At 40.3% G+C, this 26,720-nt stretch overlaps 3 protein-coding genes and 1 long non-coding RNA gene across 9 annotated transcripts; 2 read left to right on the plus strand and 2 right to left on the minus strand.

The window, feature by feature from the left end:
- Positions 1–765: 765 nt before the first annotated feature.
- On the plus strand, positions 766–14,003 carry LOC147269160 (interleukin-18 receptor accessory protein-like). 4 transcript variants are annotated; one of them, XM_086180301.1, is made up of 14 exons: positions 6,178–6,548; positions 7,589–7,683; positions 8,712–8,901; positions 9,165–9,318; positions 9,394–9,562; positions 9,970–10,041; positions 10,234–10,363; positions 10,487–10,641; positions 11,663–11,800; positions 12,070–12,180; positions 12,255–12,398; positions 12,652–12,767; positions 13,438–13,482; positions 13,567–14,003. In XM_086180301.1, the coding sequence occupies exons 1-14, from the start codon at positions 6,304–6,306 to the stop codon at positions 13,819–13,821; spliced, it is 2,019 nt and encodes a 672-aa protein (XP_086036427.1). In that variant the 5' UTR covers positions 6,178–6,303; the 3' UTR covers positions 13,822–14,003. The 4 variants fall into 4 exon arrangements, with proteins under 4 accessions (XP_086036454.1, XP_086036427.1, XP_086036435.1 ...); XM_086180309.1 differs by lacking the exon at positions 13,438–13,482; XM_086180328.1 differs by lacking the exons at positions 7,589–7,683; positions 8,712–8,901; positions 9,165–9,318; ... (8 more) ...; positions 13,438–13,482; positions 13,567–14,003 and adding exons at positions 766–855; positions 1,737–1,890; positions 2,452–2,677; ... (6 more) ...; positions 5,936–6,088; positions 6,722–7,043 and having other exon boundaries at positions 6,174–6,548.
- Positions 7,172–14,577, minus strand: LOC147269161 (uncharacterized). The gene is made up of 3 exons (XR_015109408.1): positions 14,554–14,577; positions 9,367–9,428; positions 7,172–8,599 (listed from the first exon to the last, which is right to left on the minus strand). It is a non-coding gene; the product is annotated as an uncharacterized LOC147269161 (long non-coding RNA).
- Positions 14,578–15,319: 742 nt separating this feature from the next.
- pcnp (PEST proteolytic signal containing nuclear protein) lies at positions 15,320–18,412 on the minus strand. 2 transcript variants are annotated; one of them, XM_086180378.1, is made up of 5 exons: positions 18,266–18,412; positions 17,555–17,781; positions 16,832–16,906; positions 16,666–16,721; positions 15,320–16,576 (listed from the first exon to the last, which is right to left on the minus strand). In XM_086180378.1, exons 1-5 carry the CDS (start codon positions 18,345–18,347, stop codon positions 16,465–16,467), a joined length of 552 nt encoding a protein of 183 aa, XP_086036504.1. In that variant the 5' UTR covers positions 18,348–18,412; the 3' UTR covers positions 15,320–16,464. The 2 variants fall into 2 exon arrangements, with proteins under 2 accessions (XP_086036504.1, XP_086036497.1); XM_086180371.1 differs by having other exon boundaries at positions 17,555–17,784; positions 18,266–18,363.
- Positions 18,413–18,904: 492 nt separating this feature from the next.
- Positions 18,905–25,279, plus strand: stk16 (serine/threonine kinase 16). 2 transcript variants are annotated; one of them, XM_086180349.1, is made up of 8 exons: positions 18,905–19,056; positions 19,329–19,443; positions 21,182–21,401; positions 21,489–21,622; positions 22,362–22,449; positions 22,769–22,897; positions 23,028–23,149; positions 23,555–25,279. In XM_086180349.1, the coding sequence occupies exons 2-8, from the start codon at positions 19,358–19,360 to the stop codon at positions 23,691–23,693; spliced, it is 918 nt and encodes a 305-aa protein (XP_086036475.1). In that variant the 5' UTR covers positions 18,905–19,056; positions 19,329–19,357; the 3' UTR covers positions 23,694–25,279. The 2 variants fall into 2 exon arrangements, with proteins under 2 accessions (XP_086036475.1, XP_086036483.1); XM_086180357.1 differs by having other exon boundaries at positions 19,055–19,096.
- The last annotated feature ends 1,441 nt before the right edge of the window (positions 25,280–26,720 follow it).

The raw sequence follows: 26,720 nt of genomic DNA on the forward strand, positions 1-26,720 counted from the left end.
GAGTTCTATCTAACAGCCCAAAACTCAAGACTCTTAATTTCCTATTGAATGGCAATAACCAAAATTCAGTAAATCTTTATGTTTAAGATTCAGGATGCTAAAAACGTTTGACATTTTTACCTGAAAAAAACCAAACCATTGACCAAAATGGACTACTGACTGTCAGCTATGTGGTAGGAAAGCATTCACAACAGTTTCATTTACTAACAGGACAGTATAGTTTCCCCACCTTGTCATATGTTCCTGCTTCAGATTAAACTGCTGTTTAACACATGAACCGTCTAGTTCATTACAGCAGAGAGACACTGCTGTAATTGTTACAAAAGCAATGCAGAACTAACTGTACCCTCTGATATTAAATTATTATAATAAAAACCATTAAAATACCCAAATTCAAGTTGAACTTTTCATGTTGGAATCTTTTTTCTGGCTGCTTTCAAACTACACTCCGTGTATTCACCCAAATCATATCACATTTTAATTAGTTTTTGAGAGGTCCATTGAGCTTTGGCTGGCACGCAGCATTACAGCTGATGCTGGCTAGGAAGGGCGGGAAGGACCAGGCAGACAGGGAGAAGGCTCGGACTGCAGCTGCTGAAGACGGGCCCATGTGCGCCGGAGGCCGGAGTTTCACGATCTTCCGAAGGCCAAGTGGAAAGCAGCCCGTCACAAGGCAGCGTGTAAACCTCTATTTGAGGCAGCCACGTGGAGAAGCCAGTAACTGCAGGATGAGTTTGATGTCCGTCGCTGCAGTGACGTGGTTGAGAAAGACCCCGTATTATAAATTGACCGTTAAACTGGATTCAGCTGAGACAAAAGCTAGTTTTCACAAGGGCGACCCCAGCTGGAGACAGGGTAAGCTACACTCTGCTTTAATTTGTTTTTTTAGGCTTCTCACTTAATTAAAAAGTCTCATAATAGTAGTTTTTTAAAATTCAAATCAGTAATTGGCAGATAAAAAGAGACGTACTAAAGCTCAGACAGGATTGCTAGAATAAATATGAGATGAAATTGACAGACATGGACAAGGAATTGTACCTCGGTTAAAATAAAATAAAAAAGAAGTCTTAAGGGGTTGTTGTTGTTGTTTTTTTATCACCTAAATATCGTTGAAGGTCCCTTTTTGCTTTTGGGCTGGAAAACGAACGTCGGGACTTTTTAGCTGCTCCGTCCTGCAGCTCAATATGCACCGTGTCCTCTTAAATTGATGTACTAAATTAACACCGCGATCAAACATTAGTCTAAGGAGTTCATTACATTATATTTTTAAAAGAAACATTACTTAAAAGATGTCTAATTTGCAAGAACAAAAACAACACAACAACAACATCAAAAAGTTATACTGATAATGACAACGGGGAAATTATCGATGTTCTAGAATGCACAACGGGGACGAGGCAAATACTGACATGCACGGTATTATTTTCGTCCCCCACCGTCTCGAACTCTGACTTCATGGTTCCACACGCAGAGACGTTTGTTCAAATCGAGCGGAAATAAAAAAAAACATGAATCACATTTATATTTCTGCTGTCGCTTCTGTCAATCGATACATCCAGAACACAGACATTTAGCTATTTAAGGCCGAAAATGATAATAAGAATAAGAATAATTAGTAGTAGTAGTAGTAGTAGTAGTAGCCATTGTATTTGTATTTGTAATATTAGTACCGGCCAGTTGAGGTATCAGCGGAAATTCAGAAGGCGCTCACTCTGTCACTTGATGCTCGCTCTTAGTTTCATTTCTCGTCGTCTGACGTGAGCGTGACTTACGACTTGTTCTGGTGACCGTCGTCACGAGACTGCTGGAGAGAAATCGCGGTGCTGCGGGCCATCATGGAGGTGAAAGTGCTTCTGGTCCCTCTGCTTGTCCTCTTCAAGTCATTCCTGGGTAAGTGAATGAAAAGTGTCAGGTAAAGGGTCAAGAAGACATGTCAAGCTTTGTGCCATAAATGCTGCATGTCACTGCCAGTTATTTTTTACCTTAAATAAGGTGGTAGTGCAGTGGTCAGCACTGTCCCCTCACAGCAAGAAGGTTCCTGGTTCCAGTCCCAGCTCCATCACAGGATCTTTCTGTGTGGAGTCTCCATGTTCTCCCTGTTCCTGTGTGGGTTCTCTCTGGTACTCCAGCTTCCTCCCACAGTCCAAAGACATCAAGAGGGGACGAGGCTGATTGATACTCTAAATTGACTGTAGGTGTGACTGTGAGTGTGAATGGTTGTCTGTCTCTATGTGTTGGTCCTGTGATGGACTGGTGACCTGTCCAGGGTGAACCCCGCCTCTCACCTGAAGGCTGCTGGGATAGGCTCCAGCCCCCCCCCCCCCCGCCTCGCTTAACAGGATAAGTGGTAGAAAATGAAATGAAAGTAATTGGATGATTGGTAGCAGTGATTTATCATTGACGGACATTTAGGCCTATACACTGACATGAAGTCTGTTTTTTTTTTCACAGGTGTGTGTGTCCAGGAGATATATGTCAAGGCAGGTGAGATGGTGGTGCTGCAGTGCCCTAATTACAGAGGCAAAGTGACCTGGACTACTTTCACCCCCAAGGAAAGGGATCTGAGCAACTTGTCATCAGCTGAGCAGGAGGAGATGGGGGTGCTCCTTCAGGACAGCAGCCTTGTTCTCCTCAGAGCCTCTGGAAACCATGAGGGGAATTACTCATGTTGTCTGAGGTAAAGTTGATGGAGAGGTGATGTTTTTTTGTTTTTTTTTTAATATCCTTTGCTAGCAGCTCTCAAAATGATACTATGCCCACTGTCAAAATAATTCACCATGACCCAAAGTGTAAATCCATCCATCCATTTATTTTCTGTAACACTTATCTGTTAAGGGTTGCGGGGGGGCTGGACCCTATCCCAGCTGACACTGGGCGACAGGTTCACCCTGGATGGGTCGCCAGCAGGGCACCAAAGTGTAAATACCTACAGTTATTTTGTTCATTAGTTAGTTCAGTTCAATCAGGAGAGGCATTTGTAGAAATGTTGAAGTCAAGTCAAGTCAGTTTTATTTGTACAGCACCAAATCACAACAAAAGTTATTTCAGAGCAGGTCCAGCACCACACTCCTGTGAGTTTACACCCAACAGTTCTCCATCAGCAAGCACATCCTGCAACAGCGGCGACAAAAACCTTCCTTTTAACGGGCAGGAACGTCGAGCAGATCCAGGCTCAATGGGGACGGCCTTCTGCTTCGACCAGTTGGGGGAAAGAGAGCAGGAGAGCAGGGCAGAGACAAAGACAGATAATGGAGGAAGACATATAGTGAGAGAAAGAGAGGGACAGAGAGAAAGAGGGAGAGAAAGGAAAGAGACTGATGGACAGACGGGGACGTGAGCAGGTGGAGCTACAGGTCGCAGCTTGAGCCTCTTCAGGTCTGCAGCCTCCTCCAGCAGCAACCCAGGATCTGGGATGAGGGGAGCCTGAAGGCTCCAGAGAAGAAGACGAGTTAGTAACACGTATGAGTGTGATTTATGTATGACACATACATATTATTCATTAGTTTACATTTATTACATGTGAAAATGATGGTCTTGAGTGTTTGGTGCTTAGACTTCACATGGACATCATGGGGAGGATGAGGAGGGGCAGGCATGACAGCAGCACACCAAGACTTAGTAGAAAGAAAGAGACAGCAGTAATATGACTGGCCAGCATTGCCAGTGTGTGGTTATCCAGCCATCCATCCATCCTGTTTTGAATTATGTGTGCCTTTTTAACTGAAAATTCTGGTTGCAAGGGAGCATCTGTAGCAACTAAATGAATGTACAGTAAGCACAAAATTTTTTTGAGGTCACCTTCCACACAACACTGTATGGAAGATTAAAAATGTGAACTGGTGACCACATCCTGCCATTGTTGTTGTCTGGTTTCCTTTGATATGTAGTTTGTGTGAGGCCCTGTGGTCCTGGTAACATCACGTGTTTGTGCTAAAAAAGACAGCTAACGTATTATTCAGTAAGAGACTAATTCCCATTGTAACTATTTATAATGATAATTATTTGAATTATTTTATCAACTCTGCAAATTGTTAAGGGAGAGCTCAACCTTTTGGGAACAACTCAATTCCCCATCTTCTGCAGAACCAGACAAGGATGCTGTAGCTAACTCACAACAACACAGCAGAAACTTTTAAAGCAAAAGGGCATCGTCATTTCATGTAAATGAAAGTGTCTGAGAGTAAAGCCCTCGCCAAATGAGTTCCCACAATGTTTTTCTTAAACTAATCGTCACCAGATAAATCTTAGTTTCCAAATAAACACAGAAGATATAAAGGTATCTATCGCCTTGTCTTGTTCTGGGGAGGCATGCTCCTTTCAAATTTCCCATGCATTATTGAAATCTTCAATTAAACCTTTATATTATCCTTTCGACGTGACAGGAGGAGCGGGAGGCCATCGTGGTTCAGCGTGACTGTTTATACAAACCTGTCCAGAGAGTGTGAGGAGAGGATCCAGTACCCCATGATATGTTCTGCACAGGAATCCTGCACGTTGACCTGCCCAGATGCCAATACCCCTGACACAGATACCCTGAATTTTACCAGCAACGGCATTGTGTGGCACAAGGTGTTTATACGCAGAGGATATTCCAGCAATTTTTAAAAATAGTTTTACTCAAACCGACTTTTATTTAACGTCATTTTCCATCTTGTAGGAGGGCAAGTCATTACTGAAAGATAGTTTTTACTTCTCAAAGGTGGAAGAGAAAGATGGTGGCCTGTACACCTGCACCAGGTCTTACCTGTATCACGGTCAAATATATAACATGAGCTTTACAGTGGACCTGGAAGTCCAACCCTATGGTAAGAAAATCACTTATTTTCACAAACGTTTATATATTAAAACAAAGATGTTCAAAGGTGTTGTTTTTTTCACAGAAAAGCCCAACTTTGCAGAAATCACTTCACCGCGTGACAATGAAGTGGTCTATGTTGAACTGGGTGAGCTTCGCTCCTGTATGAATACTGCACTTTACCCCCATGAAATACTTTTAAATCTTTGAAACGTTTTTGTTTATTTGTTTTTTTTTCCCCCCAAGGCTCACGTAAGGAGATTAATTGTGAAGCTTTTTTGTATTCAGACACAAATATATTCTGGTTGAGTGACGGTTCATTTTTGGAAAAGAATGTCTCCCTTCCAGTATTTTACACTCAGGATTCATCAAGGTAATCTCTTCACACAGCAACTTTCACATCGGTTATGCAATGTAAATGTTACGAAATAGCTTGACTCCTGATTCTCCTCTTTCTTTTCATTTTTGTTTTGTTTGGTTCCGTTTCCTTCCCTCTCCAGGGAAAATGACACTGAAAGAATATATACCACAGCACGTCTAGTCTTCCAGAAAGTATCCAAGGAGGACCTATCAAAACATTACACCTGTAAACTGGAATCTCTCTCTCAGTCTTCAGGCTTCGTCACCATCACACTGGCCCTGGAAGGTACGGAAGATGGTTGGAAGGAGCCCTCACACTCAAACCTAATTTGTCCTCCTGTGTTTTTTTAATCAGGGCTGCCACTGATTGTCTGATCATCATGAAGTAAACTCATATGGTTTAAAACTTTCCTCTGTTTATTCAAGTGACATGAAAGTCTTGTCCTTCTCCTCTAATGTGTGTTTAAATGATCCCTCATTTTATTTTCCCCTTTGTTTCCCTCCAGCCCAGCCCTCCTACCTGTCTTTGGCTCTGTGCATCGTGGGTATTGCGGTGATGATGCTTATAATAGTAGTTACCTATTTGAAATTTAAAATTGAAATCAGTCTTTTCCTGCGAGACAGCCTTGGCTTCCACAGAAGCCCCCTAGGTAGGGGTCACTTTTTGGTTCTGACAAACTTCCATTTTTTAGAGCCACATATTTATTCTGTCTGGATAAGCACCTTTACTAATATTAATACTAATAATTGTGCTTCTGTAAATGCTTTTTTCTTTTTCAGATGGAAAGACCTATGATGCGTTTCTGATTTGTTATAAGAGTGATACAAACACAGGACTTAATGATGATGACAAAAAATGGTTTGAGAATGTTTTGGAGGACAGGTTTGGTTACGATCTCTGTCTCTTTGATCGAGACGTCCCACCAGGGAAAGGTGTGGTATTCTATTTAAATTTTGAAAATGCAACCTAAAAAGAAAAAACAAATAGTTATCTATTTTAATCTTTGGTCCCCTACAGCTGTCGCAGAGGCAGTGTTAGACTGCATAGAACAGTGCCGCACGGTGGTTTTGGTGCCCACCTCTCTGGATCCTGGTCTGGGCTCTGGCCTGTTGAGTGCCGTCCACGCCGCCCTTGTGGAACGGAAGACATGTTTAGTTTTCATCAAAACGGGGAAACCAGAAGCAGTGGGATCAGGTTCATCATCAGAGGCCCTACAGCTGCTCAGCACGGCTGGACGCTCTGTCACCTGGGAGGGGTCAGACTCCATGGCGCCCTCCTCGTCCTTCTGGAAGCAGCTCCGCTATCATCTCCCAGCCACCACTGCTCCATCAAGACTCTTTGTGAAGATGATCTAGAGTGCTGCCTCGCTGGAGAATGTTTAGGCACGTCAAGGTAGCGTGTCATATCAGCCCGAGTATTTTCGTAGATCTTATTCTACTTTATCTTCTCTTATAGCACAAGAGGTGCTTGTGTCTGATATGTGGCTGCTGTAACTTGATTTTCATTCACTCTCTTTCAGCAATGGTCATTTTGAGTCACACTTTTTTGTTCATTCATTTGTTTAGGAACATCATCCTCATCATCCCTCCTCCTCCACATCATCATCATCATCATCATCATCATCATCATCATCCTCCTCCTTCTCCTCCACTTCATCATCATCATCATTTTGACATAATGTATTGCTGCAGAACCTAAATGTATTTATATATTTCCAAGCTTAAATTAACTCTAACGGCAGGGCTTTCGTTATTTTTGGTGGTTATTTTAGCTGTGACTGTGTGGGTGCAGCGGTGACTTGCAGATGAGTCAGCTGAGGCTGAGTGGTTGGTGCTGTGACTGTAATGTGGGACATTTTATATCAGTGTTTCTCTACCCCCTCTCTTTTGTCAGATAAAGTGCACTGTGAAACTACTCATACTGTGGTTGTTGTTTTTTTATTATATTTATTTTGAACTGTAGCTTGGTGACAGAAAACTGGTCATATAACAAACTGACACCTTGTTCTTGGACTAAAGTAAAGCAGGCTGCTATAGCGCCTTTCAAACAGACTGCAGCACAAAGCATTGTGCAGCTATAAAAACAGTACAAATCCTAAGAAAAATGACAATAAAAATGTGTAACACAAGAGACTCTCATCTGACATGACATAGGAAGCGGCTGCTGACTAATAAGAACATAATATGGGGTCATAATTCCATGATATCACATCCGAAGAAAAGAAAACAGGAAACTGATTCAACCAACCGCAAAACTTAGATGTCTGCTTCAAACCTCAAGAAATGAGGGGCGCATTAACGAAAATGAGGAGGAAATGCTAAGAATATCAGCTCTGCTCGTGTAAGAGAGGAAACGCTTCATGCACCACCTGTAGCAGCAGCAGCAGCAGCATCATGACTCAAGTTCACAAACTATGTTTTATTGATTTCCAGACACAGGATGCAAGCTGGATCCATTCTGCTTTTTTTGATCATTCCATTTTCCTCGGAGGAATGCTGTGTTGGAAACCAACCTAAGAAAAGAAAAGGTATTTCATTTCAGCACAAAATAAATACAACACAATTAGCCTTTATTTTCATTGCAGAATACAAGTACGGTGCAACAAAATTTTGTTATGGCTCTGTACACAATGCCATATCGAGAACAGTAGGAAATACATTCTGTGCAATAAAAAGCAACAATAGATAAAACAATGCAATATAAAAAAATAGCAGGGAATAAATAAGGAGAATGGATACAAATATAAATACTGACAAATGTCATTTTATGCATTGTGCAAATAGTGTGTAAAAATAAATGCTCATAATAATTTAACAGTGCAAATATTGTCATGTGGAGCTCTGATGCCTTTCCACATACTGTACCTCTGGCGTCTGTGTTGTTGAAGCCGTCCTCCACCCATTGTCTGCAAGAGTCTTTGGCTGTTTGAATGCCTTTCTTCAGATTGTGTGTGCCAACACTGTATGCTGTGGTGTCGCCACATTTAAAGGCATTGTTGCATGCTTTTAGAAGCTTTTTGACCCCATTGTTCATCCAGTGTTTCTGGTCTGCATATGTCTTTATTTTCTTGGTCACTGTGTCATTTTCTCCTCAGCTGCTAATGTAGAAGAGTACAGTAGCTGTGTATTCCTCCTGATCCAGCTCTGTGCCATCGGTAGCTGCATCAGTCAACAGTCCCCAGCGCGTCCTTTCAAAGCAATCCTGGAGTTGACCTGTGGTTTCTTTTGGCCAGATTCTTAGTGTTTGTTTGGTGGGTCCACATTTACGAATGAGCGGCCTGTATGCAGGTGCCAGAAACAGTGAGAGGTGGTCAGAGCATCCGAGTGGCGGGTTCGGGAATGCTCTATGTGTCCTTCACGTTCGTGTGCACCTGGTCCAGAATAGTGGGAAATTTGGTGGAACAGTCCACTTGTGGCCACTTGAAGTACCTTCAGGCTCAGGCCCTAATTACAGTATATTTAAAAGAAACATGCAAGAGTCAAGAACTATTTGGACTTTTCAGTTAAAATGAAAAAAAGAAATATTGTCTCTGTTCAACGCATCAAGTGTCTTTAGGATTTCAGCAGAATGATACCCAGCAGCACTACCAAGCTGTGGAGGGAGAAACCATCATATTGCCATGCCCACATAGGGAGATGAACTGGACCAGGATTGGAGATAGCAGTAAAGGAAATCAAGGCCAATCCTTCAACTGTTGGACAGAGATCCAGATTGAAGCAAAACACTCAGGAACTTTTTTTACCGGGTAAATAATTATGTCCTTTTTATCCCTACCGTTAACTCTGCTCTATCTAATGCTTTTGACTTGATATATGAAAGTAATTTTAACTAATGCACATTAGATTCCTACTTTCAAAACAAGATGTGTAATCAATCTGTGCGTTTTTCTATGTAACATTGCAATGGCGATGATAATCAGTTCAAAAAAAAATGAGGCAGGGGAAAATCAATTTTTTACTGAAATTACTGACAGCTTCAATTAAAATGGTCTCTACTGTCCACTGGTAGCCAGGTATTCCTTCATCTCCAGGTGGTGGAGAGAAGCAGGCTGCCATGTAGTAAACCTGAGGAGAGCAGTGTGATGCTGCAAAGAGGTCAACGTGGGCGGATCCCCTGTCCAGGTCTCACCTGTCGCGATAACACAGATGTCACCTGGTACAAGGTGAGGTGCATACACACGTCAACAAGATTTCACAGGTGACTCACTTACAGGAAACTTAAGAGTACTTTATTCCAGTGGAACAGAACAGCCTCTGGAGAGCGTCGAGCCTCCTGTGAGGAGAATGGATGGTTACACCTCTGTACAGTCAGCAAGCACGACACCCATGTGTTCTTCTGTGATAGACGGATAGTACAACAAGGAACCACTTGGACCCTCAGGAGGGCAGTTAACGTAACAGCCATACGTAAGTGTTGTGTACTCGTCTGTGCGTGCGTATGTGCGTGTGTGCCTGTCTTTGTTGGTGGAGGTACACACAGCTTTGTGCCCTGATATATGAAGGTAAAAGGAAACAACTTGTGATATTGCTTTGTTCACATTCATGTCAGCCAGATAACTATTGGGTTGTTTTCTATGACCTAGGCAGTGACATATCTAATAGCTGGCAATATCATATTCTGACCTGCTTTGGGATTACCTGGTCAACAGAGTTAAAAAAAAACAAAACCCACTTGTCAGTCGCCTGCCTGTCTTCTATCATGCACCTTCCTCTTTTCTTCAGCTCAGATGTGATTGTATGAAAAGACTGAATGACTTAGAGAGCATGCACCTGACATACAGAATACTGAGAGAATATTTGACTTTATTTCTCAGCTCATTATAATGCAAGTGACCCTCCGAGGATCATTTATCCTGATGGCAGCAAAACAGAGGAAGTGGAGCTTGGTAAGGGCCTCTAAATATGCTAGAACATAAACCTGCAACTAGAGCAGGTATAGCACATTACTGAGCTGCTTTTTTAGAGCTACATCTTTTGTTTGAATAAATATTTGTTCATCTTTCAAACTGATATAACTGTGGGACATAGAATTGTCTCACCAGGACAAAGTGTTAGACTTGTTTCGTTACTCATTTCAGGTCGGTCTCACACTCTGACATGTAGGACGCATTTTCCTTTTGAAGTAACATTTTCACCTGAGGTGCGATGGTACATGAATTACAGAGGCAACACGGAGGATAGCTCTCTGCTACACATGGAGGTGCAACAGTGAGTCACTTCACTAGTCAAAGCTTACTTGGACCAAGTTCTTAAGCAGTTTGCGTGATGGTTTGACTTGCACGATGCTTTTACTCTGCACGCACATAAGTTGATATTCTTTCCTGGATCCAGGCAGGAAAGGATGACATTTGAGCAGTATGAGATCACACGGAGAGCTGTCCTGCAAGAGGTGACCGCACTACACCTGGATCACACATACACCTGCGTAGCCTCGAACTCTGTTGGAAACAGTAGTGTCACAGTCCAGCTCAAGAAAATGATCCAAGGTACCATTATTTCCTATTGCTCCTTTTTTGTGAGTTTTTTTTTTTTATTATTATTATTTGTAATAATGTCATGTCAACATCCTTAGTCAAAATGGAAAAGGTCAATCCAACTGGGCCAGAAGTGCTAAAACCAATTCAGTGAGGGTACTGGTGATGCCTTCTTTAAGTCAAAGGATTTTTATAGACATTTTCAAAATAATATCAATATCATGGCCTTGTTCCCACCGTCATAGCAGGTACATTTGCACCTGTAGTGTGATTCTTATTTATTCATTTATGCTACAGTTCAGGCAAGTGTTCCATGGGTCAAATGTTGCCCAAATAAAAGTGATGAACCGGGCTTGACCTGCGGCTGCGCTCCCCCATGTGTCACCAGTGTCCTTCCAGGTCAAATTTGGAATGTAGCAGAGCTAAAGTGAGACCCCATTTTGGCCAAACACTCATTGTTATCAAATGAATCTAAACTCGGTGAAGGACAAAGAACACAGCCTTTAGTAGAGCCCAATTTTAAATACTTCTGGCAAATATTACTCCACTTAATTTGAAAGAATTGCAGTCAAGTAAATACTTCACTTAAATGCCTAGAGCAAATTCTTTTAAAAAAAGGAACATTTACTTGTGAATATTTAAGTACATTTACCTTAACTTTTATTGTGGTAACGATTTCACTGCAATACTTTCACATGAAGTGGAGTTATATTTACCAGGAGTGTAGAGACTGTGACCCAAGTACTGGAGTTGTGTCCTTAATTTACCTCAGCATTAATTTTGTGTTTGTATATCTTTAAAACTGCAGCTCCACTACAGTGAAGTTCTATGTTAAATGATTAGATAACTATTACTGTTACTACACTGAATTGTACTCTGAACCACCACAGAGGATTTAATCTCTTTATTTAGTCATAAAACAGCACTGTTTCCTCAACACCAAATAAAGGACAAAGTCAAGGGGGGGGGGGGCAAAATTTGCTGCTTTTTACAAATTGCACAGTCTAACCCTGTGTGTTGGACTGGGTTTCAGTAAAATGGCCGTCACTGGTTCACTATCCGATTGCATCTTTGCTGCTGGTTGCTGGGCTGGGAATTGTTCTGCAGGTGAAATGGCTGGAGATAAAACTACTGTACAGGTGCTACTGCCAACATGGAAAACTTCATGGAGGTCAGAATACAAACACACTCACAACAACAGCCCCACCCACCCACCCTTACATGCAGGGGTTGTTCCTCTGTGCAGGATGTGGTCTAAATTCAAGATATATTTCTACCTCAACAGGAAGGTTCACATCTCTCCATCATCTCTTCTTGTCAGTGTATTTGGCATGCATTATCAATACAAAGTCAAAGCTGTTTTATCGGGGTTAGACAAAAGCAAATAAATAAATGCATGTTCAACAACTAGTGCTCAATTTGTGTTGTCCCTCCATTCAGAGGAGAAAGATTACGATGTGTTTCTGTCGTACGTGTGGAGTTCTCCAACTGCGGAGGTGAACGGAGGCTTGACCCCCTCCTGCCCACCAGGACCCAACTCTAATTTGGAAGGTTGTTTGAAAAATTGATTTTAATTTGAAAGTCACAGTGCGGTTAAAGAAATTCACTCAAATTTATTTTGACAGCATGTCTATCTAGTGTGGAGCTGCTGAGCTCTGAGGAGGGGAGAAAAAAACAGAGACCACTTGAGGTGTTGCTCCTCCAGGTGTTAGAGGACCTGTGGGGGTATCGCCTCTGTCTGCAGGAGAGAGACATGCTACCTGGAGGAGGTGAGAGGATCAACCGAATGTGTGTGTGTGTGTGTGTGTGTGTGTGTGTGTGTGTGTGTGTGTGTGTGTGTGTGTGTGTGTGTTAGCGGTGCAATGATTAACCAAGACAGATTGTGGCTTTTGGGTCCCAGTTTTGGTTTTGTTTGTTTTAAACATTAAGAAAAAAACATCCCACACACAGAGCCACTCCCTTTACCCCTAAAGTTTGTGTGTGCTCACAAATGAGTCTGATTGTTTCCATGTTGTATTGCAGCGTATACCAATGATGTCGTCAAAGCAATACAGAGAAGTCAAATGCTCATCTGCCTGCTATCAGCTGACTACCTGTCTGACAGCCGCGCTGTGTTTACGCTGGAATCAGGAATCCAGGTGGGCCAACTTCTCCCATCTCACGCTAACAAGTCTCGACAAGTTACTCTGTGGTGAAGTCACTTGAGTTCAAGTCCTGGAACCCTGACTGATTTATATGGAAGCATTTAAAATCCAGTTTACATGGCAAAGAATTCAACAGATGTTCCATAACTGACAAACAACTACTTTGCATTGTCTTGTTTTCCATTTATTTTCAGGGCAGTAGCATAATTATGGTTGCTTACCCTCCTCCTTCCATGGCCCAAAATTTAGGGTTTTAGTTTCCATCAAAATGATCTTGGCAGGGGTTTCTTGCTGTTAAAAAGCTGAAAATTTTGCTTAAGTTTCAGTTTTCTGCTTAATTAAACCGAAACAAAACTTAAGGCTAGCGGTTGTGTGCTAAGTACATCAAAAGAGTTGTCAAAACTCCCTTTCTCTATTTCAGTCATTTTTAAAGAGATAAGCTGTTAAACTGAACAAAAAAAGAGAAACTGTTACAGCTCTTACTGTTTCACTAACAATTTAAAGATTTGTTCTGTGGAGCCTAAGATATTTCCTTCTGAAATTCATTTCATTTTATTTAGCTCATGACCATAATGTGGTGGAGAGCACAAACATTACATAAAAATACTGTAATATAAATAATAAAAATCATAAAACACAACAATGGAGTGCAGTTTTTTTCCAGATGCAGCGAGAATTACTTGAAGAGCAGAAGGACATTTATCAGGGGGTACCTTGTTTCCTAATAACTTGGTAATCTGATCACACTAACCAAATTAATCGAAATGTTAATCATTCTCCACCTATTTTCAAGGCTTTATTGCAGAATTCTCCCATCCGACTCTTGTTAATATGGACCAGAGCGCCCACATCCGTCACTCAGCCTGATTCACTACCTCTGCCCTCAGTGGTCCAAAGGGCCTTGAAGGTGCTCCCCAGTCTGGACTGGACCTCAAGGAAACCTGGACAGGACACCAGCACCTTCTGGAGGTCACTCAGGAAGGCCTTGCCAACTGACCGAGTGAAGTCGCTTTCACATGTACAAATCCAGGAAACAGACCATCCTTAAAATGCGGTATCAATGTAAAGTGAGCCAGAAACTGTGGGTTGGTTTTTGTTTTTTTTGTCTTTACCACAACTTAACCCAGTTTGCCTGATGAAAGCACAAGATCTTTGTGCTAGACTCACAAGTGTGGAGCCACACCTGCTGCTTGTTTTGGACTTAGCTATCCTCAGAATGTGGAGGAGAGAACCAGGCAAAGTAACACGGGGGGGGGGGTGTACCCTTTCAAATTACTACAAAAATGCGGTTCATATGATGTACCTTAACTAGATCTGTAATGTGACGAAAATATCACGAGGACCCCAAAAAAATCTAAGTTGAGAAAACACACACTCAGTTAACACTGGGGCTGCAATCAACCAAAGAAATTCTTGGCCGACTGAAGCCCTCAAATCTCGACAAGTTTTATATATGAAAAATATACTGTGTCAACTATCAGCACAAAAGCTGTTGAGGAATATTTAGACAGTTGTTTTTGTCACGTTGTAATAACTGACCGACACTATCATTTGTCCTGCGCACAGAGCGAGACTGAACGGAGGAGCTCAGCATCGCGGCCGAGACACAAGTAGACTTTTAACTTAAAACTTTACTCTTAAACACAAAAGGCAAGTCCACTGTCAGAATTTTGACAATTAAAACAAAACAATTATTAGAGTAAAATATTGAAATGTCAATTCTGATATGTTCATATACTCAAAACTGACGGGGCAACCTAAGGTGGACAAGTTAGCTTACCGTTTCTAGGTGATGGGCCGAGTTTGCAGTGGAGCTGTGATACACAAACTGTTGTTTGCAAATTTTGCATTCGACGTTTTTTCCATTTTTATTTTCATGAAAAGCTGCCACGCTGCAGATGTCTTTGACATGGTGGACGAGGACTGACTTTAAATGAAACCGTCAAAATGAAATATACATTCATCAAACCACCAGACATCGACCTAGTATTCTTCAGTCTGTCTGTCTCTAGCGGGTTAGTCCAAAATAGCAAAAACAAGGGGGTGTTCAAAGATAGATTATTTGTGAAACAAGAGCGCTTTCGGTACTTTCCTCCTGATGAAATTAACGTGGCAAAAAAAAATCGACCAATCAGAATTTTGGTCGAGCCAGAAGGTATTGACTAATAAATCGACCAGTCGACTGGGAGATTACAGCCCTCGTTATCACAGTCTTTATGTAATCCAGAAATTCATTTTGTTTCTATATTCTTCTTCAAGGACAAAATATGAAGACAAATTTCCATGAGCAGCAGCTGTAAAGGTTAGAGAAGCGGACTTAGTACTGAAAGGTTGCGTTGGCTGGAGGAAAATGTGGGTGGGGGAGTGAAGGGACAGTCCCTTCCACCCATGTACTAAACGTCGGATGCTGCACTGCTTCTTCGTGTGTGTGTTCACAACTGCATCAAACGCAGAAGCCTACTTTCTATTTGGAATTAATGAAGTGCATAAAAACATAAGTATGCAAATCCTACTTATATTTCCAAAAGCAGTCACTATTAGTGTCATTCCAGTGGCTATCATCTGACCTTTATTTGTGCCCCGAGTGTTCTTGTGATAAAACAGTGCAAAACTACAAATATTCAGATTAAAACAAATACAAATAACTCGAACATATAAAGAAAATGCAATGAGCTGGGATATTTTTTTTTTTTTTGCCAGTTTAACAGCCATACAAGTTTGCATTTGCATAGATGCCTGTAAAAAGACAGTAAAGCTCAATGTGTATTCGGATATAACAAACTTAAATAAATATGACACAATCTCAATCAAAATGTTTATTTTGACTGTTTCATAGAGTTCTGTTGCAGTGGATATTCCTGTAATTAACAGTTTGGTAACCCACATAAAAATTCAAACTTTAAATTAAATGATTGATTAAAGGGATTTTTCCAGAGAACAGACATCAGCGAGGTGCCACAGATCTGTTCAAGTTTCAAATTAAATGAGGTTAAATCTTTAGAGTACAGGTTTCCTGATGGGACAGCAGCTTGATCATTGCAGATATAATGAAAATTACTGTTACCACACCTCCTGGTGGCCACTGTCATATCTGAATGAATCTGGATTTCACACTAAAACGCATCCGGATGAGCACAAGACTTATTTGAAGCAGAGACAGAAATACAGACAAAACACTAAAACAAACCACAAACTATGAAGTGGCACAGCTGGTGAAAAAAAAAAGGATCCAACTACAACGTTGATAAACTACAAGTCTATCTTAATGTCCACAATTTCTCGGTTACAAACAAACGGACCAATTTGTCCAATTTATACACCAACATTAGGTAAGATGGCTCAGAGCGCACCTAAGCTGCTTCAGACAGGACCAAGCATCACAACAATGGGGGCACAGGGGCTATAAGATGCAAGACATTCTTACAGCCGGTAGAAGCAACCTAAAAACAACACTGGCTTATCTCTGCACCTCTCATTACAGAGGCCTGACCCTCAGCCGGTAGTGGTTAAAACGTAAATGTGAGGTCAGTCACAGAGAATGGTAAAAGGCTTAAATCCTTCTTCATTGCTTGTCAACAAAGCTGAGCTGTTGTCGCTACAATGAGGAACCATTTGAGCCTTCACAGACCTCCCTGGCAGGGTTGAGCCTATACAAACTTATCCATCAGAGACAGAAAAATGTTGTGTTATATTACAAATTGTCTGCTTGAGCCTTCAGCTTCCTCTCCCACACTTTTTTATGGTCAGAGAAGCCCTGTTTTCCCTTATTGAAGGAATTAGGTCCTGCAGATGTTGGCGTGTCCCTGAAAAGACATAATATTCATCTTTTCAAACAAATTCAAATTAAATACATGACAGTATGCAATAAAAAAATGCGTGTGTGTGTATATACCGGCCAATATTCTTCATCCTCATCTTGGCTTCTGGAGGCATCTCCTCTGGTTCACTCTGCACAGCCACAAGTTTACAGTTTGTCTTTGAATATTCAGTTATTACATTTCTCAATCCATGAGATTGTGTGCACGCACGTGTGTGTGTGTGCCTGTGCATGTTCTTACATCATCATCCTCATTAAAAACAGATGCCAGCCCTGGCTTTTTTGCAGGAAGTGTTGGTACAGGCTCTTTGGGTTTCTGGGACAAGAAGAGGACACTATCACAGTTCCCATTTTGACTACTAACAAGCAATGTTCATGATGAGGCACCATAGGGATGGAACTTTCCCCCAATCTGGTTCATGCTCAGAGCAATCATCCATATTCATGACCATCGGAAACTGAACAGATGAATAGAAAACTATAAATTCAAGGGTCCTGTATCGATCAATGCAAAATGTTATGAGACAGAAAGCCACACATTTCAGAAACACCTTAACCACACAAGAAGGAAGGCTGCAGAGTCTTCCATTGAACTGGAAGATATTCAGTGCTTTACTTGACTTTATTAATTACATAAATAATAACTACAGTATAAGTAAAATGTAACTATTTTGGAGGGGTTCTTAAAAAAGAGCATTAAGAGGATGACATCGCTGATGCTCGTAGGAGCATTCTGCAATGGGTGTAATCTGAGCTTCCAGGTTTTCAATTAGAAAATAAAGTCTTTTTTTTTTAACAGTATGATGATAGTTCTAAATGTAGATTCTGGGTGGCAGCCCGTAGCAGAAGCTTCTGGTGCGTATTTCAAGCTGCATCAGCAACTGTAATTTCTCAGTGGCATCAATCAAGTACATTTGACCTATTTATGATGATGGAGTTCATGCAGAGCTGACTGCACACTTACCGATGCTCCAAGTTTAATCGATATGGTGTTAGACTTAATCCCCTTTTGACTGTTCATGCCAGATCCTATTTTAGAGATTTTGCTGGGTGCCGGTGGGTCTGTCGAGGACTCGTCCTCATCATCAGATGAGAGATGCTGAGATGTGCGTTTGACTGCGCTCGCTGTTCCCCCCAGAGTGCTACAAGAGACAGGCTTAGTTTTCACTCTGCCTCCCTCCTCCTGCGACCCTGCTTGAGGCAAGACAACTCACCAAGGTGAACAACTGCTTTCTTGGAACTAAAGAAGAGTTTCACTATCACCATTACCCGAGAGGCTACGTTTCTGGGCCACCATCGAACCAAAAGTGGCATACGTACTCTACAGCTATCATTGATACTCATTCACATGGAACTGACTTAAGCTAACTAGCTTGAGTTAGCTGACGCCACCAGTGAAATATGCTAAGATCAGGTGTCCATTCACCTGAATTAGCTGGCTATTTTAGCTTTACTTAAACTCAACACTCGCCCACAGTAAACAGACGTGTACGTTACTTCGCACTAATATTAGCCAGCCAACGATACGTAGCATGTTAGCTAACATCTGGCGAGTGATTCCTGCCACCAACATTAGCTTGAGGCCGCTTTAGTAAGTAAAAGACAGCGCTAGTAGACGCAACATACATCGTATTTGTAAACCACATTATACTCGTTAAAACAGCACAAATATCACCTTCGTCGTCGGCGCGACCCATTTTAATACGATCGTTATCCGCCATATTTTCAGTCGATGAAACATCTTCTTCTTTTTTCATCTTTAAAATCGGCTGGTAAGCAGTGAATTGGCCGCATTAGCGCCCCCTTCGGCTTTGGAGTTTCGACCGCAAATCCAAATAATGAATCCACTGATCAGGCGGCAGGGTGGCGCAGTGGTTAGCACTGTCGCCTCACAGCAAGAAGGTTCCGGCTTCTTCCCACCGTCCAACGACATCAAGAGGGGACGAGGCTGATTGATACTCTAAATTGACCGTAGGTGTGACTGTGAGTGTGAATGGTTGTCTGTCTCTATGTGTTGGTGCTGAGATAGACTGGTGACCTGTCCAGGGTGAACCCCGCCTCTCATCTTTCGGGATAGACTCCAGCATATGAATGTGCATATTTTAACTTTTATTAATTAAATAACATTAAATTTTAGTTTGTGGGATAACTCACATTGTGATACATCATTTATTAGTGTAACAAGTCCTTACATACTGTTACTCACCACTTGAGTCGACCTACTTGTCATTTTATGAATATATTTTGCTAATATCCTTATTTCAATGAGTATTAGTGTTCGTGTTTGAGGCACAATTAAAAACTAATTAAACTCCATTCACCTTTGATGGGAGCAGTTAGCCAACGCAACCTGCCAGTACCTAGTATTACCGCTACTCCCCCACTGGCGCTGTGGCCCAAAAAAGCCCCTTCCTCCGCTCTTGCACGTTTTGCAACAGAAGAAGAATGGCAGCGTTCGATACCAAGGTAAGCTAACTTTGTAAAATGGAAAGCGAGCTGATGACAGGTAATATCTCACTCCATGTTGTTTGTCTGATGTGTTTGGCACTAAAACACACCACTTGATTCGAGATCCTGATGTCGTATTTTGGCGGTTTTAACTGTTGTCTTCTATCATTTTGTTTCCACACGTTTTGGGCCAGAGTCTCGCTGTTTCTTCTCCTATTAATGCATCACTTCCATGTACTTTTCTGGTTATCACTCTAGAAAAAGGTTATTTTTCTTTTTTTTTTTCCCAGGCTAGTTGATAAACAATGTACCAGTCGAGATGGGACAGACTCTGTGTATATGCTCCCGTAGCTCCGTCACCATTGACAACAAGAAATACTTCTTTGTGCAGAAACTAGACGAAGGGTAAGAAAACCTCAAACTCCAAATATTTATGCCTTTACTACTGGACGCATTTTAAAATTCTCATTCTGAGCAGATTTCATGAAAAGACCAAAACCAAAAAGCCCTCAGAATCAGAAAGAAATATATATTTTATCGAATGCTTGAAGCAAATTTTCTTAATCTACTCTTGCTTTGTTCAAGAGAATATATATGTAAAAACACAAGATATGTATTAATATGTGCACCATGCTACATAGGTGAATCACAGTCTGTGGGGCCTAAATCGCCATTGCTGTCCACAATTAAAACTTAGTCATAATTAATGTTTTCTAATAAAGGGGAAAGCATAAACTCTGCTTCATTTTTAGGGGCTAAGCACCGTGACGAGATGGACAGAAGTGTTCAGAGATGAATAAATGTATTGTTGGAATTGGTCTTTTTGTGTTATAGTTTGGAATATATATATATATATATATATATATATATATATATATATATATATATATATATATTGAATGAAACTCTGAATATATTGAATGAAACTCTGAATATATTGAATGAAACTCTGAATATATGGAATGAAACTTTGAATATATATATATAAATAATGAATCCTGAATATATGGAATGAAACTCTGAATATATATATTCAGAGTTTCATTCCATATATTCATATTTTCATTCAATATATTCACAGTTTCATTCAATATATTCAAGGTTTCGGCAAATCTCATTTGCATTTGTCTGTCTGTCCACAGTCCGCTGTGTGAGTAACATGTCCAAAGCTGACAATGTGTCGCCGATCATCAAATATGTTCAGTACTAAACTTACGTTCAGCCTGCATTGGTCTATGAATGTGGGCGATTCTTACTGTATATGAACAATATATGAAGAGCTACCCTTTCAGTTCACGAAATCCCTGCAGCCGCAAAACGATCACTGTTTTACCTTCATTGAACCACCTGAAAACTATATCAAGCGAACCATACAGATCTAAATACGATCACTGTTTAACCTTCATTGAACCACCTGAAAACTATATCAAGCGAACCATACAGATCTAAATACGATCACTGTTTTACCTTCATTGAACCACCTGAAAACTATATCGAGCGAACCATACAGATCTAAATACGGACCTCTACACACAGCAGAGTGTTCCGTTAATAGTTCTGCTTTTTTATGAAGGAAAAACATGGCCGCCCGTAGGCGCTGCCGTGAAGTCTGACGTCAGTCGAGTTTCATATATATATTCAGAGTTTCACTCCATATATTCAGGATTCATTATATATATTCAAAGTTTCATTCCATATATTCAATATATTCAAAGTTTCACTCCATATATTCAGGATTCATTATATATATATATATATATTCATTCAGAGTTTCGTATATATATTCAGAGTTTCGTATATATATTCAGAGTTTCGTATATATATTCAGAATTTCATTCAATATATTCAGAGGTTCATTCAATATATTCAAAGATTAATTTCCTGAATGGCATGCCATAATATATATATATATATACATATATACATATATATATATATATATATATATATATATATATATATATATATATACATATATATATATATATATATATATATATATATATATATATATATATATATATATATATATATATACACACACATACATATACACATACATATATATTATAAAAAGGGGCAGTTGCCTCAGCATCTTAATGTGAGACCTGGCCCTCCCTTAATTCCCATGTCCTCTTGTTAGGGGTTTCAGTTATGTGGATCTGGTGGAGGGTGTGAAAGATGGGCGCTTCTACGCCCTGAAGAAGATTCTGTGTCATGATCGAGAAGGCCGTCAGGAGGCTCAGACAGAGGTGGAGATGCATCAGATGTTTAATCACCCCAATATTTTGAGCCTGGTGGCACATGCCTTTGTTGAACGCGGGGGCAAGTGTGAAGCCTGGCTTCTTCTTCCTTATATACGTGTAAGTTGTTGCGGGATTTAGTTATGAACAGAGTCATTTTGCGGGGGAATGAGTTGACTCTGATACCTTGTGTGTTTGTGTGAACAGAAGGGCAGTCTGTGGTCTGTTCTGGAGAAGCTTCGAGACAAGGGGAGCTCAATGCCTGAAAAACAGATTTTGCAAATTTTGCGAGGCATCTGCTTTGGACTCAAGACCATTCACGAGAGAGGTTATGCACACAGGTACTCCTCCTACACACATAATAAACATCGACAAGTTAAGGACTGTAAAAACTAGAGCATGCTTAGAGTCCTACAGCAGTTTCCCAAACAGAGTCCTTCTTAATTAGCCTTTTTGAAATAGCAGCAACAAATACATCGGGACTCAGTTTTGTTGGTAAATAATTCTCTTTTTCCTTGGATCTACTTGAAACCATTTCACTTGTCTTTTATTTTGACAGGATACAAATGGAAAACACCTCTCGATTTGGTGACAGCAATAAACAACAAAAAGCACAACCATATATTTATACTTTTACAGTGTGGTTCTTCTAATAGAGTAATCATTAATGATAGGAACAAACAAAATGCACCAAGATGTCGGAGTATCACAGTTGCTGAAAATTTATTCCCTGATGCGTCAGAAAATGTTAAAGTTTACATTTATTTTAGGTGTCACTTTCTAAATCTATATGCAAGTGAATACGATTTTTTTTCTGCAGTGCATTGTTAAGGATTTCAAGTCCTTTGAAAATATGGTACATTTCTTGCTGTTGTCAAATGTGAGTGTAGTTTGTGTGTGTCAGTTAACTGAGACTTGATGTTGTTTTAGTCATGCAATTTCAGATAAGTTGGTTGGAAACTGTAGTGTTTGCCTCCTTCATATGAGTATTTACAGAGAAACCGAACAAATGTAATCATTTTTCATGTAGCTTTTTGAAAATGTTGATTAAAATTGAAACAACCTGGTTTGATTTGTCAGAGACCTTAAACCTACGAATGTGCTTTTGGATGAGGATGATAACCCGGTGCTGATGGACCTGGGCTCCATGAACAGAGCAAGGATTGAGGTGAGGGTGCAAGATTTAAAGATATCACCGATCACCGTCTGAGCCTCGGCAGACACCACGGTCCAAGTACAGTTGATGGAAGTCAACAATAATCACCTTCTTCTGTCTGAGAGTCAGCAGTGCCAATCAAAGCTGTCAAACAGAAACCAGGAGCTTCCCTGTCCTGACATTTTCTTCCCTCACTACAGATTCTCTTCTTACATGTAGAATCTGTCTGTAGAGATTAATCCCACTACACCTTGGATGACTTGTGTTGATCAGTTGCACCTTTGGTTATTATTAAGATGCCATTCAACTACATACACGATATTGTTTACAGGTTCGAGGAAGCAGAGAAGCTATGACCATCCAGGACTGGGCAGCCCAGCGATGCACCATTTCCTACAGGGCTCCGGAGCTCTTCAACATAGAGAGTCACTGTGTCATAGATGAGCGCACTGATATCTGGGTAAAGCTTCGCAGCCCTTTGACATACGTTTGAACCTGTTTACCGTCATCATCATCGATATTTCTCTGAAACCTGAGGGGAACAATACTGTGGTTCACACTCTATTTCTCTCCTGTTTATACTCCTCCAGTCACTCGGCTGCGTGCTTTATTGCATGATGATGCTGGAGGGGCCGTATGACTTGGTATTTCAGAAGGGAGACAGTGTTGCTCTGGCTGTCCAGAATCCTGTGGCCATCCCACAGCCTTGCAGGTCAGGCTTAACATGAGCTCATAGTGTAACATTTCCTGTGGCAGGATTTGTTTCTGCCCTAACAGTGTTGAAGAAAGAAAAATCCAAAGTACATGTAGGCAGGTGTAACTGATTATAAGGTCACTTAGCAATGCAAGCAGCTTGGAAATTAACATCATTTGCAAATTAAAATCTGCAATTCTTTAATCCAAAGCCCCAACATCTTCATGACATGTAACTCTTTGGTCTTAGAAATTGATTTGTACAACAACAACAACAACAAAAACAAATCTAAATTTGAAATGTTTGGAGGCAGTGGATTTTAAGATTGGTTTAAGTTTTGTTTGACAAAAATGAATGTAGTGCAATGTTGCCTTGTATGCTCCATTAATCTGTGCTCATTTCGTGTTTCTGTCTTTGGTCCAGGTACTCGGAGGGCCTGCAGGTGCTGCTGAGCTCTATAATGGCGTCCAATCCCCAGGAGAGGCCAAACATCAGCTGGGTTCTTGACCAGGTACAGGACCTGCAGAGTCGCAGCCCAAACACCCAAACCAACATGGTCTGAACTTACACAGTGCACCACATGTTGGAACAAGACGTTTGCACACATTAATAAAAAGCCTCTTAGTTTGATCTTGAAACATTTTTTTTAATTTATTGACTTCTAGCATAACAGCGTTGATACAGAGCGCAGTTCAGCGTGGACTTTTAGCTTGAATGATCTGGTGCAGCCAGTGACTCTCACTGGCCTCTTGTTGTCCTCTTAGTCTTACAAAATAATCAAGAAAGGCCTTAAATGTAATTCACCTCTGAACTGTAATGTTTTAGTCATGGGTCCAAAGTTGCTTCTACAATAAAGTAGCCTTGAAATGTTAAAGGAACAGTCTGACATTTTCAAAATACTCTCAAGTGCTTTCTTGCTTAATGAGGATTCTGTTAATACTGAAGCCAGTCAGCTTTACTTAACACACAGACAAAGAGAAACAGAGTGTCGGGACCTGTATACCAGTTTGCTGGATGTTGCTAGTTTTTACTTGTTGAGTTTTAGCACTGGTTAGAATATGAATTTAATTCTTTATGCTAAGACAAGCAGTTTAGATTAAAAAATGTTGAACTATTCCTTTGAAATGGGGACGATTTCACTCAAATTGTGGTGAAAAGTGATTACAGAGGAGGTTTGCCAAAAGCAGCCTGAGTTTAAGACATATCGGATTACATTCCCTACCAAGAATCTTCTAACACCTCTCATTTTATCCAAGTTTTGGGTGTGTAATTGTCCCACATGTGCTTTAATCATCAGTGTACGTTGTCAATGCAGCTCAATTCCACAGCCTCTCTTCCATCTACTCGCTGGGAGAGGAGGAAACACAGTGTACTGCAATGCTGCTTTTGAACACACAGAGGTGCTCCACCATTACAGTCACTTGTTCCCAACAGTAGCGAAGAGATCAACTGTGTTAGAGATCAACTGTGTTTATTTCAGTGCAAATGCATGAAAGGGAAGTGGAGTGTCTGCTTTTGAAAATGGGGCAAAGAGCGGCAGGGGTTACACAGTTACACGCCCAAGGAATATTTTATTGACTGTCAGTCAGTCGGTTGTCATCTATTGTCACAGTCAAATCTTTGTACTTCATTTTTCACTGTTTTGTGTTTTTAAACAGTCAAGTCTTTGCCATTGTAGATGCACTTGTCATCTTAAGCCTGGGTTTCCTGTCACGTGCGACTGTGGTACACACTTGTTTTTCGCTCAGGGTTCACCCTCAAAGGGTCACACGATCTTTCCTAGTAGACTTAAATGGTACCTCTTTGAAGCCATCCTTGAATACTACAGTGGGCATATGAGGTTGACGCTTTTGAGACTGTAATGCAGCGACATTAGTAGAATGAAATAAACCCAGCGTGGACAGTGAATTCTCGGAATGGTAATTGACACTCTGTTTAGTGTATAATGATTTTTGATGAGCGTGAGTATGTTACCTGAATTTTTTTGTGTTCCTGTTTGTGGTGATGTATACTGGAAATCATCCCCTGCTCGAAGTGTTCCAATGAAGTTCAGAGATGTCAGTAAATGAGAGTGTGTTGTTTGATTATGGATCTTTGTGTTTACTCTCTTATTTGCTGCACAGCAAAGAGTAAATAAATATATATTTGAAGCCATTTACACAGTTTCCAATGTGATATTGTATTGTATGTGTATATAATCTCTATATAATTGAAAAGAAGGGGTCACACTGATGAGCCCACAACAGCATTGGCCAACATCCCTCTGATAAGTGGGGTTGATGATATTTCTGCCCTGCCCGCATGGAGAGTGTTCTGATGAGGGCGGGGAATCACTGAGAAACTCATGGTTCTTTTGTCACAGTATTACACAGAATAACAATTTCTCTCTCCCTCTCTCTCGCTCTCTGTGTATATATAATATGTATATACATATACACACATTATATATAATCTATACATATATAATGAAATTTATTGAATATATATATATATAAAATGAAATTATTATATATATAATAATTTCATTTTATATATGTGTGTGTATATGTGTATATTATATATATATACATCAATGAAATTATTATTTTGAATATATATAAAATGAAATTATTATATATAAGTTTCATTATATATACTGTATATATAATGTGTGTATATGTGTGTATATTATATATATAATATACGTATATAATGTAATGTTATTATTTTGAATATATAAATTGAAATTATTATATATAATAAATAATATATTATATATATAATTTATATATATAATTTATATACATATATATTTTATATATTTTACACACACACACACACACACACATACACACTGCAAGACAATTACATCTGCAGTCCATAACAATGACTTGAGTTACTGAGGAGGCAAAAATTCTCCTAAAATGCCAAAGGAATGAATTATAAAATTTGATATCTTGGCTTAATCAGTGTACAACAAATTGAATCGTCTTGTTTCATGGCCATAAAACAAACACACACACACAAACACAACTGGTCAATTCATCATTGTTAGGAAGGGGTCATCTGTCCTCAAAACAGATGGGGGGGGGGGGGGGGGGGGGGGCTACAGAACTTTCAACTCTTTCAAAGAGGAGGTATTGCAATGAATTCCAGTGTAGAACTTCTTGAAAAATAGATCAAATATGAACCAAACTCATCAAGGTACATAATAGTCAAAAGAAGAAAGGTTTTCCCTAAAAATCAGTTGTCCAATATGGCTGCCACAGGAAGTGACCACATTTCAGGTAATCTGAACTAGAGATCATGTTGTCATGGAATCACACCAGTTACGAAACCAGTCAGGATATTGATGATCCATAACCAGTCAGTCGTCATTCATACTGGACAGTATTGCACGTGTACTCGTGACTCAGACTTCATTTTGTGATTCCAACTGCGGAACTTTCAAGTTTTGTTTCTGCCTCTTGCACAGTTTTGACAGTATAGCGGTAACAAATCCGATATGAGTACCTGCCTCAGTACACACACAAATCAAAGGTGAGGAAAACACCAGCCACTCTGCTGCTGCAGGCCAATTAGAGCTGTAAACATATTTGTTTTGTCATTT

The sequence above is a fragment of the Aulostomus chinensis genome, chromosome 2 (genome assembly GCF_037954235.1).
Source record: "Aulostomus chinensis isolate RoL2024-O1b breed Wild chromosome 2, RoL_Achi_v1.0, whole genome shotgun sequence".
Taxonomy (NCBI): domain Eukaryota; kingdom Metazoa; phylum Chordata; class Actinopteri; order Syngnathiformes; family Aulostomidae; genus Aulostomus; species Aulostomus chinensis.